At 42.9% G+C, this 14,620-nt stretch overlaps 1 protein-coding gene and 1 pseudogene across 2 annotated transcripts; both read right to left on the bottom strand.

Moving 5' to 3' along the window:
• Window positions 1–1,034: 1,034 nt before the first annotated feature.
• LOC106938736 (S-arrestin-like) lies at window positions 1,035–11,393 on the bottom strand. Of its 2 annotated transcripts, none has more exons than XM_015020877.1 (16): window positions 11,305–11,392; window positions 9,728–9,809; window positions 8,903–8,963; window positions 8,753–8,797; window positions 8,041–8,240; window positions 7,904–7,963; window positions 6,992–7,059; window positions 6,787–6,922; window positions 6,592–6,676; window positions 6,443–6,515; window positions 2,493–2,630; window positions 2,344–2,421; window positions 2,033–2,047; window positions 1,906–1,958; window positions 1,805–1,814; window positions 1,035–1,334 (listed from the first exon to the last, which is right to left on the bottom strand). In XM_015020877.1, exons 2-16 carry the CDS (start codon window positions 9,773–9,775, stop codon window positions 1,202–1,204), a joined length of 1,203 nt encoding a protein of 400 aa, XP_014876363.1. In that variant the 5' UTR covers window positions 9,776–9,809; window positions 11,305–11,392; the 3' UTR covers window positions 1,035–1,201. The 2 variants fall into 2 exon arrangements, with proteins under 2 accessions (XP_014876363.1, XP_014876364.1); XM_015020878.1 differs by lacking the exon at window positions 1,035–1,334 and adding an exon at window positions 1,498–1,723 and having other exon boundaries at window positions 1,779–1,814; window positions 11,305–11,393.
• LOC106938733 (tripartite motif-containing protein 35-like) lies at window positions 4,083–6,435 on the bottom strand (annotated as a pseudogene).
• Window positions 11,394–14,620: the final 3,227 nt, after the last annotated feature.

The following is a 14,620-nucleotide window of genomic DNA, read 5'->3' as shown; positions in this document are numbered from 1 at the left end:
GGACATTTTTCTTATAAAAATGTGTTATTTAAGTATCTAAACATTCTAATTCATTCTAGCGGACAATGTTTTTACCTTAATTTATTGTTAGGCCAAGTAACGGGGAGGTTCCGGTTCGGGCTTTTTGCTAACGGACCATGAAGAAGCTCAACAAGCCTCGTAGCTTAACAGCAGAGCAGCTCTGGAGTCAGAGATCTGGTTCAGCTGTTCAGGTTCAGTGTTGTTGCTTTTAGACCGTGTTCCTTCAGGCCTCCGTGTTATCTAGTTTTCCATGTTCAGAGCTCAGATTGTTTACTGCAGGGTGTTCAGGCGGATCAGCTGTCTGGCTCTGGTTCCCATAAACTCTTTCAGGCTGAATACAGAAGTGATTCTTGGAAATAACTCAGGAGGCTCCTTTAGTCACCATCCGTCTGCCCGGTAGTTTTAGGCTGAAGAAGCTGATCCGGAGTGAAGTGAAGGCTGCAAACTTTAACTGGTAGCGACGGATACAAGCCGCCGACTGCTTGATTCAGGATCGCTTGGAAATTAATGAAAACTTAAAAGTCCCTTATATTAGGAAGACAACATGGTGTCGCTTTATTTGCTTCTGAAATATGACTTTGACATTTCTAGCAGTCATGGTAACTCAAAGCAAACAAGAAAGCCGCATTTTGCTCATGCGGATGTGACGTCAGTAGGTAGGTCCCAGGCAACATTTTGTCCACTAATCAATGTGCAGCTTTTCCAGGAATACTGAATATACTTCATTTCCCTGAACTTCAGAATAAAAACTCACAGCAGCTCTGATCGTCTCTGGCCTGAAACTTTTCCAGAAAAGCATTTCAGCTGATTAAAGGGAATTTTATGTCCACTAAAATTTCAGTGTTAATCAAACCTTGTAATGTAATGAATATTATTCCATAGTGTAACTTCTGGAAGTCTTCAAACCCTGAATAATGTTTGGAAACGTTTTAATCACAATAATCTTCCATTCAGGTCCTTTTAATCCAGGAGTTTATGAATTCATGTAATAAATCAGAGGAGATGAAAACAGATGGAGTCCAATAGTTTTTATTGTTCAAACACAGAACAACGCGTCTCAGTTAGAGCCTAAGCTGCAGCTCGTTTCTACGGTAACTAAAATCTCTGAGCTGCAGGAAGACGAACTTCACTAAAACATGGGATTAAAACAGTGATGTCGCATCCCAACACGTCGCCGTCTCTACTTCTCCTTGGGCGCCATGTCGTCTCCGCCCGACACGTTGCCTTCCTCATCGTCATCATCGCCGGCGCCGATGATTCCCTTCAGGTAGGAGCGTTTGAATTCCTGGAACACCATCTCATCCTCCATCTCACTGGGAACAGCAGCAGCATCACAGATCAGACCACTGAGAACTAAACTCCCACAGAAACTGATCAGCAGGAAATGATTCAGGCCACAACACTGAGGAAAACACAAACTCTCCCCTGGGACCCAACGTACTTCATAACTGATCTGGGAATGTTCTCCTACGTTTGTTTTTCCTTCATCTAAAGCTGCAAACTATTCCATAAACTCAACCTGCATCTGTTCTGACATTAAAGAAAACAAAAACAAACATGTTGGGCGCCAAGGTGTCACCAGCCAACATGGCAGCAGGTTCTTCCTGTTTAACCTGATCAGAAGACAACAGATAAAAACAAAACGCTGAGGAAAACTGAAACATGGACCAGGAGAGGGAAGACCTGATGAATAATCTGATCTGAGGCATCAATAAGATCAGGAAGCTTCTCTCTGCATGTCTTTGTTTCAGCCTCATCAGAATCTAGTTGCTCTCATAGTTACCTCTCCTTCACTGCCGGCAGCAAGAAAATCAAAGTGGAGAGAAAACAGGTGAAATAGTGAACGAGGTCTGATGGACAGGTGAGATCAGGTGAAAGTTCTACCTGCTTCTGGTTTGGGATGCATGAGTGTGAAGGGAACCTCCAGGCCGACCTCACTGCAACACACACCAGGTTCAGGATAAACGGGCCGAGTCCAACATGCATGATGTTTCACAGAGCCTGAACTTACCTGGATCCCATCATCCTGCCAGCAGGTGGGAGACAAGCATGAGATCAGATTACAGCAGAAACGCTTCAGAGGAAACGAAACACAGACAGCCTCTGAGGTCTGGGTCCTGATTGGCTGAGGTTACTTCCTGGAGGAGCGCTGGCATCATGCTGCCACTTCCTGTTCTCCGTCTCCTGCTGTTAACTTCTTACTTTTGATTTGACATTTGTTGTGAAATAAACTGAATTGATCAAAGATCTCTAACACCTTATGATCTGACAGGTTGTTGTGATTTTGATCGTTGTAGGAAAATCAGAGGAAAACCGACCAACCCTCCGATGATGAGCTTCACCATGACTTTGTATGAAACCATGATTCCCAGAACCTCCTTCAGGACTCCTTCCTTCACGCTGAAACAAAACAGACGTTTCAGATCCTGCCGGTTCTGCGGGGCAGAGCTTTGGCGTGGAGCGCGGCTCACATGCTGGACGAGGCCAGGTTGGTGTCCTCGTGCTTCAGCTTCCCGTCCAGAGCGATGCCTCTCCTCTCACGGTTGTTGGCCAGCAGCGGCAGCAGCTTGTAGACCTTCTGCAGCGTCGCTCCGGCAGACACCGAGTCCCTGACATGGAGACGGGAGGCAGAGTGAGAACAAACCGAGAGCAACAAGCAGGTTAAATACAGAGAAAACAACAAAAACACATTCTGCTCTTTAAAAACACTTTATTAGGACAAATATCTGAATGAATAAGCGTCACTAGATCAGAGAACAGGTTTCCCGCTTCAGCAGAGCTAAATTTAATAATTAGGTCACCAGCTGCGCTCTAGACAACTTGACCTTTAACCCTGAGAAGGTCATTCAGCCATGATTTAGGACCAGAGATGGACAGAACGTAAAAACCAGTTGCAGTTCCTGACTGCACCACCAGATGGCAGACTTTGCTCTTTTCAGTTACAAGGTTTGGCTGCAAAAACATTAAATCTTTTTAATTCAACCAACAATAAATAAAAGATCTGAAGTTTTTGTTCCTGAGTCAAACTCCAGACAAACACAACAGCTTCTGTGACTCATTCCTGAAATTCACTGATGACAAAAAGCAGCTAAAATACTTTTGTGCTTCAATAAACAGGAAGCAGATAAAAATCCCAAATATTTATCAGCTGAAGTGAAAATGTCTGAAACCGTCGGGGTCATCATTTAAATCCCCCTTATTCTACAAACATTCAAGATTTTCCTGAAATCAAATCAGCTTTTTAAATCCTGTTAGAAGTTATTTACTGTTGGAAACTGCATTAAATCAGCTTAACTACACATTAACTAAAGAGAAACATTCATTAGCTAACAGCTAATTAACTGTTCACTAACAGTTAATTACATGTGAAGTCAAAGACTCACTAATTAACCATTAATAATCACTATCAGTCCAACTAGATCAAAAGTTCATCATTATTTAACAGTTAATTAACAATTAATTCATGATTTACTCTTCATTAGTCGCTGTGAGATTAAGGAAAGACTCAGATTAGATCCTTAATATTAAAAGTTATTTATTGATGGAAAATACAGTTTACGTCCACACACACACACACACACACGTTTCTTTTCTCTCTTTCTGTGGAAGCAGACTTCTGGGGTGTTTTGAATTCTCTCCATCTTTCGGTCTCTGATTTTAAACCTTTTTCCACCGTTCTCTGTTTCTTTTCTGCTTTTCTGTCTTTGTGTTTTTCTACAGGACATGATCAGAAGTTTATCTTTAATCTGTAATAAACTTATTCATAACTTGCCTTTTTTTAGTTCTTATAAAGTCGAGGAAACTTTATGAATGATAAAATCTAGAGACATTATATTTCTGCTGGTATCTGCTCATCTCTGCTGTTGCACTTTTTATTGTCACTAATTGTAAATAATATTTTTAATACCAAGTAAACAATTTCTACATTTTTAATGAAGTTTCTCTGTGTAAATGATTCCTTTGGGTCAGAGTATTTTATGTTTATGTTGAAGTTTTGCTCTTTCAGTATTTTATTCTGTTTTTATACATTTTCTTTTCTGTTTATGAATCTATTTGATTTCTCGTCATTTTGCTGCTGTTGTACAGAAATTTCCACATTATTTCATTTTGCAGCAGATTTTGTGTTTGAATGACTTAAAGGGCCAAACCACACCAGACCGAAGGCCTTTAACTCCTTTAGTGAAAACTGATCATTTTGAGTTTAGTCAGGATAATTTATCTGACCAGAGAAAAGACTGGCTGAGTTTTATCTGAGCGTAAAACCCAAAGCTGTTTACTAAAACATGAGGTAAAAATCAGCAGCAGCTGATATAAAGTCAGAATAAAATGATGATCCTGTTCTGATCCTCATCCAGAGGAAGAGCTGCTCACGCTGATCTTCCTCGGTAAAATCCTCAGCGGAAGCTCCACCCCGCTCCAGATGTAAGGGAAAACTCTGTGTGTGAATGTGTGTGTGAAGGAGTGTATGTGTGTGTTGGTGTCTGCGTTAAAGAAGGACAGCTGGTTCCGGTCCAGGTCCAGATCCACCCGGACCTTCTGCAGCGCCCGGACGGTGAGCAGAGCCGAGGCGGTCTGAGAGATGGCGGTGTGTTTTCCGTCACACAGCTGGATCCTCCACAGCCCCGACCACAGGGCCCCGTCCCTCCGGACCCAGTCCTCCAGAACCCCCAGCTCCCAGCGGCCGTGCCGCCCCACCTCCACCTCCCAGCTGTGCGCCCCGGAGCAGAAGCCCTCCGACCCCAGGACGGAGCAGAAGCCTCCGATCCGCTCCGGGTTTTCGGGCAGCAGCCGGTTCCTGCCGCACCGCACGCTGGTCAGGTCATCGGACAGAACCAGCTCCGGGTTCGCCGTGTTCGGGTCCAAGACGACCGGAGTGAAGGAGATGGCGTCCTTCATGTTCCTCCAGATGTGGAACCCCAGGTTGCCCAGATGCTTGGCCACGTCTACCAGGGCTCCTGGGGCCAGCTGGGGGTCGCCCAGCAGGGGGCAGCGCTGCGCCGTGGAGCCCAGCAGCAGGGGGACGTCCGCGGCTCTCAGCTCTTCCTCTGCGGCTCTGATGGCGTCCAGAAGAGCCAACATCTCTCTTCTCAGCGCCTCCATCTTCTCCTCCATCACCCGACTCTTCAGGTTCTCCTCCTTCCTCAGCGCCGACATCCTCTGCTCCTCTTCCTCCTCCAGAAACTGGTGAAGCTTCAGGAACTGCTGCCTGATCTGCGTCTCTGTGTTCCGCGTCTGGAGCTTAATGTGCTCAGCGGTTTGACTGAACTGGACTTTGACTTGACTGAAAAGCTTGACCTTGTCCTGCAGAGCCCGGATGTCTTTCTGGACCTCCTCCCTGCGCTGCTGAGCGGCTTCATCAGCGGGTCTGAACCTGTGGCCGCTGTGCCTCTCTGAGTCTCTGCAGACGACGCACGCCGGCTCCCGGTGGTCCAAACAGAACAGCTTCAGCTTCTCGCCGTGCAGGCTGCACACATCCTGCCGCCTCTGTGGGACTTTCCCTGCTGTGAAACTCTCACACAGGTTCTTCAGCACCAGGTTGCAGAGCATGTCCTTCTCCAGAGACGTTTTTACACAGAGGACACTGCTGGACCTTCTTCTCCGTCCACCAGCCCTGCAGACAGGCTCTGCAGAAGCTGTGGCTGCAGGGCAGAATGACCGGATCTCCGAAGATCTCCAAACACACGGGGCAGTGCAGATCTTCCTGAACTGGGTTCGCCATCCTGTCCGAGTGAAGCTGAGAAAAATGAAGCTCAGACAGAAAAACATAAAAGGTGAAACTGCCTCAGGTTTCTCCTCCGGACCTGGAATCCTCCGGCGGTGAATCGTTGATAGCAGCTGAAGGTCTGAAGGAAACTTCCTGGGTTCAGAGGTGGAGAGTTTTCAGCTGAACTGGTTGAGCTTCATTTCTGTCTAATTATAGCATCTAAACTCTCCGTGCAGTTAGCAGAGATTTCACTGCAGGAATGTTTCTGCTCCACATCAACAGGATAAACGACAGAAGTCTGGTTTTAGGAGACTTTCAGCCAGTTCTGTAGATCATCTCCAAATTATTATATTATCCTTTTATTGATCCTCATCTAAAATAAATGATGCATATAATCACAAAATTCTCCAATGTCAGTAGTCAAAGTAATAAATTTAAGCTAAATTTAAAACAATTTCTCTTTAAAGTCAAACAGAAATGAGCATCCTGGCATTAATATGATCAGATATATTCTAGATTTGTGTAGATAATGCTGATGAATCTTCTTCTATGGTTTTGTTGATTATAACCTTTGGTGGATTGACCCTCATCAGCAGTCGTCAGGTGACAGACTGCATTTCGTTAGACTTCACATAAACATCAGGATCAAAAGCTAACCGTCATCATTTCCTGTTTGTCGTTTGACCTGCTGTGATTCTGCTGTGTGCCGATCATTACCCAGAATCCTCGATGTCCACACATTTGACGTAGCTGTCGTTGGAGTACAGCACCACCGTGGCAACCTGGTCAACTGAGAGGAGAAACATTCAGGTGAGTTTGTGTTGAAACGTGATGATGATGTCATCATCGCCGTCAGGTGTGTTTACCTGACAGGACGACGTTCTTGATGTTTTTGTTGGAGTTGTTTGTGATGTTGACGTGAGCGTGGATCGTCTCTCCATGGTAATAAAGCTAAACATGGATTTAAGATAAAACAACAAACATCTGAGGTGAGCTAATCTGAGGAATTACAGGTTTGACTGTAAATGAAGGAATCAGTGGATCAACATGAGACGCTCCACCTCTTTATCCAGAGTGACCTTAACATGCAGCGGTTTGTCAGACATGAGGAAGTCCTTGATGGTTTCAACGGAAGGTGGCGCCCCCTGCGTGTCTGGAGCGTACTGGACCTTCCTGATCATCAGCTTCACTGTGCTCCTGTCGGACAAACGGGTGTTCAGCATTTCCCCACCGACCGCTTCAGCCATCAGGACAGATGAGACTCACCGTTTGCGAACTTTTGCATCCTGACTCTCAGCGCTGAACGCTTTAATCTCAAACTCCACGGCACATTGCTGCAGAAAAGGAGACGGTTTGGGTTTTTACTGAAGGGAGACCTGTGAGGATGGCCAGAGGGACAGCTGGGGAAGTTTGGGCCAAAATGGCCGATATGAAGTCGACTCAGATGGAGCTACAGAGAGAAGACAGACTGGGCTCCACACTCTGCTTCACTCCTGATGGTCCGGTTGACCCGGTTCTATTGGAACCAAAACTTCATCATCTGTTCATTTCCAGCTGCTGTGGTTCTTTCTCTCTGCTCTGAGTCAAACCAACCTGTTCCCCTCCTGGCCTGTGGGGGCGCTGCACCAAGAACCACCAAAGGAAACGACACAAAAACCTCTGAAGACACTGAGAGCAACTTCCTTCTTCACCAAACGGAAACTAAATGGACAATTTCTCTTTTGTTAAAAACCACCAGCCATTTCTCCTGCTAGCGCTAGGCTAGCACATTTGTTTTGGTTGTATTTACCCAGAATTCTTTGCACTGTGGTCCGTTCACATATGCATTCAAACCAAACCAGCGTTCACTTAACCAAACCCAGACTGAGTTAGCATCAGAGTTCTACCAAGACGTCGATAAATTCTTCATCATCATGAATAAATCTAGTTTCATTCAGTCAGAAAACTTTCTAATAAAAGCCGAGTTAGGAAGTCGTGTTCAGAGGAGTTTCTGTTTTCTGATTAAACTAATATCTATAAATCAGTAAACAGATATTTAACCGGGGAGGAAAAAGCTGCCAAACTGGATAAAAAAGAGATGATTGGAACCAAACTGGTGCAGGTTTGATGTGAAACTGAAATGAACCTGAACCTAAAACTGAAGTCATCCAGAACTGGGAGGATTTAACCGCAGCTCACCTTCCCAACATCATGGGGTCCCGGTTGGAGAGCCACTGAGCAAGGCAGGTTGTCAGGAAACTGGGAAGAAAAACAAATACAGAGGGTTTTCAGCTGGCTCTGCAGTAAGGCTGACTCTGATTGGCTGCTCCGGTCACCTCGAAGAAGAAGGGGTATGCGTTGTTGCCCAGCTTGCGCAGCAGCTTGGCCTGGGTCTTGGTGTGGACGCCCTTCTCCCGGTCCTGCAGCGGCGGGTACACCTGGCGGGTGGACAGGTACAGCTCCCGGCGGAACGCGATGCCGATCACGTCCATGTCGTCGCGGCCGTAGCGGAAGATGCAGGACAGAGTGACGAACACTAGAGGGCAGAAGAGGCACAAGCAGATAAAAGATTTTCAACAGAAGAAATGACAAGTTTGCTTTGTAAAAGTGCAAAAAAAAAAAACGTCCAATGTCTGATGTGTTACCATGGTTACACATCTTTTCTTTGTGTTTGACCTCAGTTTGTACGCAAATAAATAACCAATTATCTGTGATTGATTTTAAGCTCCGCCCCTTTTCCCAGAATCCACCAGGTTACTGGTGATGATGCTTTAAACAGCAGGAGGGGCCAAATTCCTCCCAGGGCCCCATAAAACTGAGGGCCAGCCCTGCTTCTTACATCAAATCTCATAATACGAGTAGAGCCACAAGTATTCATACCCGTAAACATGCTGAAATGAAAACATCACTACTTTAAACCTAAATTTCCAAGGTGTATGAATACTTTTGGCCTGAACTAGTTTCCTGTTGAACCAGGAAATATTTCGGCTCTAAGCTAAAATATTTCCATCCTGTTTTAATCATCAGGAGAGAAAAACATTCCCGGACCTTTCCTCCCGGCCAGAGCCTCCGGGTCGATGAGGACGACGCCATCTATTGGTGGAACAGGAGAAAGCAGGTCAGTGACTGAGGGAGGTTCTGGTTCTGAAATGTTTTCTGATTGTTCTGGTTCCGGACGGATCCGGCTGTCAGACTGACCCACTGGATCCACGGAGTCCACCCGGTCCACGAAGTCTCTCTTCCCCATGAACACGCCGACCTGAAAACATTCAGCAGCCGTTTATCTCTGGGACGGTTTGAATAATGAAGGTTGATTCTCTAACTCAGATGTTCAGAATTTCACTTTGTTTTTCTCAGACATTTAAGGAAAATAAATATTTAAATCTGATGTCTAAAGAGAAAAAGATTTATTCAGAAATTTCACTTTATTATCAGACGATTCAATTCAAACACGGTAACTAATAATAATTTAAGTTACTCATATTTTAAGCAGATAAAATGCTTAAAGGGAAGTTCTGTATGTAATTTTTGATCTTAAGTCATAAATATAAATGTTAATACAGAAAACACAGTTTATCTGGTTTTATTGTGCTTCCAAATATTAAAATAATTATTTAAATATGAGACAGCAGTTATAAAACTTCTCTTCATGAGTGGAAACCCACAAACAGCTGCTGGTTTTCTTGCATGTCTGTTTTTAAAAGCGTCGGTTCAGAAATGAGACTCGTTTTCTGACGTCATTCTGCTTAACAACCTGCTGAGCCTCATTTCCTGGCAGAAACTCCTCTTTTCCCAGGAAGCAGCAGGACGGAGCTGCGATACAAACCTTCATCTCTGTAGGGAGTTTTACCAAATAAAGCAGGAAATGTTTTAGCGTTTAATTTCTGAGCTGAAGGAGGAGCGATCAGCAGGACTGAAGCTCTGAGCTCATTTCTGTCTTCACTGACATAAAACCGTCTGTAACTAAACGAGTCGCTCTGACAGGAAGTGGATCGATTGGATCCCGTTTTGAGTTTCACTCACCGACTTGTCTTTGCAGGTTTTCTTAAAAATGACGTTTTTTGGACTCATGGTGGTGGAGATGGAGAACGGCTGATCTGAGGAACTGGAACAAGCAGAAACAGGTGAAATAAATGTCAGGGCTGCTGCGTTCGACCTTCAGACTGGTTCGACCTTCAGACTGGTTCGACCTTCAGACTGGTTCGACCTTCAAAAGGCTCAATGTCTCATTTACATAATTAGCATCAATGTTAACATATAAGTAAGGCTTGAGTCTAAATACATTTTAAATTAATGAGACATTCTGTGACATGTTGCAGAGATCATGCATGAATTTTAACCAATCAGAGATTTAAATAGGAGCAGCAAAAGCAAAGGAGGCGGATCAGCAGAGCTAACAGCTGACGGTTTCATCCAGGATGTTTTCTCTGCTGCCTGGATGCTGAGCTGTTAGCATGTTAGCATGAGACTCAGAGACAGCAACAGTCTTCAGTCAGAGGCCTCTTCAGAGGCGTTGTAAGACTGACTGCTGCTGAAGATCCTTCCAGCCCACAGCGTTTCCCTTCATAACGACTGTTTCTGAGTTACAACCTTTAATTAGTATTAGTATCGATCTGGAAAACCTCAGAAAGAGAAAATCAGCTTCCTTTTCTTTAACTGTTAATAGTTATATTTTTTCTTCAGCTGCTGCAGAAACAGGTCTGTCAGCTGATTCAAATGTTTCAGATTTTTCTCAGATAAATTCAGCTGCTGGTGTTGAATAAAGATTCTGGTTGGTTGAACTTTTATTTAATCAGCTTGTTTAAAAGTGCTGGAGCTCCTGATTTAAAGGTTTTAAAAACTGTTTTTCTTTTTAAAAAATTCAGCTCAAACACAGATGTAATATTTCTGTAACACTCCTTACAGAAATATGATGAAAATATGATTTCTAGTAGAAATATTCACTCAGAGAATGAAAGTAAAGATAAAATAACTAGAAGTTAAATATCTTCAGTTTTAGTTTTATCTCCCTCTAGCGGCCTAAATGATGCACTGCAGCTCCATCAACTGGTAAAATAAAACCTGAAAACACATTTCTTTAAAAAAAAAACTTAATTTAAAACAATATGTCATAGAATTAGTCAGATTATAATCTACTTTATAACTGAATATCAACAGATGAACATAAACAGATTTCCATCATTGCTTCTGTTTTCAGTTGAATTTCTCACTAAAATAATAAACTGTTTGTTTACGGCAGAGTTAATGAAATTAAGATGAAGAGGAAAACATGTAAACAGACTTCAGCTGCTGAGCCTCTTAATCCTGTTAAAATCCTCCCACTGATCTGGACCAGAACTTTCCGCTCACAGAACCAGAACAAATCTGTTCCAACTGGAGCTTCTGCCATCGAACATGATTCTCTTTGGGTTTATGTTAATAAAGTATTTTCTTCATCACTGACCCTCTGAATCATGTAGAATCTAATAAACGTTAGTTTAGTGTCTCCTGCTCCAGAGAGAGTTCTGGTTCCTCCTGAATCGGGCCGTTTCCTGTCCGGACTCCTCCTACAGTAAACAGATAAAACACGATAACCTGCAGGTCGGATCCGAGTGACTCACCTGTGCTGCTGAGGTTCTGAATGAGAGGAGGAGACCGACCCGGTCCGCTGGCTCTATATGTAAACACCTGCTGTCTGTCAGGGCTGCCTGGGCCAATCAGAGGCCGTCTGCGGTGACCTTTGCCCTCCTCCTCGCTGCTCCGCAGACAGCCAGACTTCCTGAGAGGATTGGAGCGGTTCCACCTCCGTCAGCACATCGGGCCGGATTAGAACGAAGCTCTGCCTGCAGCGCCGCGTTTCACTTTACTGATCCTGAGGGTCAGCATCCAGCAGCTGATAGAGAACAAACTCCTTTATCCATAAACAAACTCCTTTATTTATAAACAAACTCCTTTATTTATAAACAAACTCATTTATCCATAAACAAACTCCTTTATTTATAAACAAACTCCTTTATTTATAAACAAACTCATTTATCCATAAACAAACTCATTTATCCATAAACAAACTCCTTTATCCATAAACAAACTCCTTTATCCATAAACAAGCTCCTTTATTTATAAACAAACTCCTTTATTTATAAACAAACTCCTTTATTTATAAACAAACTCCTTTAACCATAAACAAACTCCTGTATTTATAAACAAACTCCTTTATCCAAACACTTCATCACACAGTTACAGCGCCAAGATTATTACTAACTAACAACACAACCTATCTCGCACTGGCTTATCTAGTTCCTGACCCAGGATCAAACAGGACAAGTTGTGAATCCTCACGGCGATGGTTTTACAGCTACCTAACAGGTCAAAGCAGGGCGTTCTGTGAAGAGCTGCTGTCTCTGCTCTTCTTCAGAGAGGCCCTCTGAGAAAGGAAATCAGAGTGATTAACAATACAGAAACATTTCTTAAAAGATATGACTAAACCAAATAAGTAAGAATACACAAACTAAGAACATAATAAAGATATAACAAATAGTTGATAATAATACAATTTACCCAACAAAAACGTAAAATAGTAAAATAATGTCCAACACTTTAACAAACTCTTGGCTCCAGAAAACAACATTCATGTATTTATTGTGAGAATTAAAGATTCTGGAGGATCAAAACCTGGAGAAGCAGCTTTCAGCTTCTATGCTGCACAAATCTGGAAAAGAAATGTCCAGAAAACTGCAAAACAGCCGAAACACTGAGATCCTTTAAATCCAGACTGAAACCAGCTGTTTAGAGTCTGATTAATAACGAATGAAACGGAGCGACATGTTGATGTGTTTTGATGACGGAGCTCATTAAAATGTTTGTTCTGGTTTCTCAGATTCGACTGTTTGATGTTTTTGTGTTTTTATGATGTAAACACTTTGAAGTGCCTTGTTGCTGAAATGTTCTACATATAAACGTGACTGATTGAAATAAAAAGCACAGAATAATCTGGGAAAACAACCTGAAAAAGAATCCAAGTTATAAAACAATGAAAGATTAAAAACTGTTAAAGGAACTATTTTAAAAACCAGAGAAAAGATCAATCAATAAATCAATAAACGACCATCATCCTGTTTTTTGTTGTAGTTAAATTTGAATAAATGTAACAATTTCTCAACACACCTCGGCTCTGTTTCTGACAGAAACAGTCTGAGCTGCTCAGACCTTTGACATGTGGAGTTTGTGCAGAAAGCGTTCTGGAGGCTGAGCGCCGGTTCTGATCCGGTCTGCAGAGCTGGTGCACGACTTTGGACGGTGATGCTGCGGGGCGCTAATCCACCGACCGGCCTGTCAGCAGGTAGAGGAGCAGGATTACAGCCTGCAGCGCATTAATCATCCAAATTACATCGCAGATTACAGCACACACACACACACACACACACACACACACACACGCGCACACACACANTTCCTCCATGTTTCCACCTTGTTTCCTCCATGTTTCCACCTTGTTTCCACCTTGTTTCCACCATGTTCTTGTCTGCAGAAATGAAACTGTTCAGCTGCGTCTTCTGTCTCTGGTTTCATATCTGCTGAACTTGAAGTGGAAAAAAGTAACAAAAGCAACCACTAAGCTAAGCGTGAAGTTGTGATATCATGTTTAACTGCAGAGGATTTTACTGTGAGGTTCGACAGAAGCTTTCATTTAGCCTGTCATCATCTGAGAACCTGAACCTGCAAACTGCTTTTACTCCAAAGACTCGATTTCAGACTGAAACTGAAGCATTTTCTGGCTCAAACTCTAAAACTTCACAGTTTTTGCCAGGACTTTCCTTTTTCTTTACAAGGTTTCTCTCTTTACTGATTTACTGAACTTAGTATTTACTTGACTTGACAAAATCTTACCAAGTATTTTGATCTTGTTTCTAGTTAATGTTTTAGTACTTTTGAAATTTTTAGATTAATTTCAGTATCATGAACTAATATTTAAAATGAAAAATATACACCATTTCTAAGTCCTTTGGTTTTATGCAGGGCTGCAGCTAGCCATTATTTTAGTTAGCAATTATTCTGATGATTAATTGGTTATTTAAGCTGATTAATCAGATAAAAATTTTAGCACATTTTCAGACTTTTATTAACTACTTGTCTATTTTATACATTGTTAGAAATATATAATACAAATAAACAAATAATTTAACCAATATGCATGAGAGCATTCAAAATTATCTTGTCTACCTGTTTATATAATTTAAATTTGTTAGAAAAACACATATTCCACTCTGCCAAACGGAAACGCAACAACAGAAACTCGTATGCATGAAGGAGTGAAAGTAGCCGCCAACTGCTGCTGATCAGATGCATTAATTAGCTGATCAACGACTTTAGAGAAACATTTTGCTCTGCCTATCAATCTGGGCCAAGCTGAAGCGTCCAAACAGTTTGAAATCATTCTGCAGAGAGAAAAACACTTCAGACAGCTGCTAATCTTCCAGGAGTGGATCCCCCGGCAAACTCAGCCAAAGGTCAGGGCCAGAACACCCACCAGCTCCCGCTCAGCGTCTGCAGGGTTCAGATGGGATGGTAAATGTTAAAGTTCATGACAGGAGGATTAGAAAAAGCTAAACAAGTACGGCTCGTCTGGGAGGGTTCAAGGAGGAGGCCGATTCTCTCCAAAAAGAAAATGTCAGCAGAACTTTTGCTTGTTTGCAGAGTTGGACCTGAATGAACAACGTCCTTTCTGAAAGATGAGACCAGAGAAACTTATTTGGCTGCAAAGCTGAACATATGAGCAGAACAAACTCACAGCATCTCCAGAGTACGGTGGTGGAGGTGTAACCTTCTCCATCAGGACCGATTAATCGAACGTTACCCTCCTCTTCCTCAGCCAGGCCTTTCGAAATGTTTACAGATTGTTGTCTTCTGGAAAAATCTCTGCTGGACATCTCAGAATCG

This window comes from Poecilia latipinna, unplaced genomic scaffold (assembly GCF_001443285.1).
Source record: "Poecilia latipinna isolate Pla-1442-1.1 unplaced genomic scaffold, P_latipinna-1.0 Scaffold2678, whole genome shotgun sequence".
NCBI lineage: Eukaryota > Metazoa > Chordata > Actinopteri > Cyprinodontiformes > Poeciliidae > Poecilia > Poecilia latipinna.
Note: the sequence above shows the minus strand (reverse complement) of the source record. Positions and strands in the feature narration are given on the sequence as shown.

What these genes read in the sequence shown, in the direction of transcription:
- LOC106938736 (XM_015020877.1), bottom strand. Translation starts at nt 9,775, where the DNA reads ATGAGTCCAAAAAACGTCATTTTTAAGAAAACCTGCAAAGACAAGTCG. An exon ending in GGACTCCGTGGATCCAGTGG is followed by an intron (nt 8,798 to 8,902) that starts GTCAGTCTGACA and finishes TTCCACCAATAG; the next exon opens with ATGGCGTCGTCCTCATCGAC. An exon ending in AGGTCACTCTGGATAAAGAG is followed by an intron (nt 6,677 to 6,786) that starts GTGGAGCGTCTC and finishes ATCCATGTTTAG; the next exon opens with CTTTATTACCATGGAGAGAC.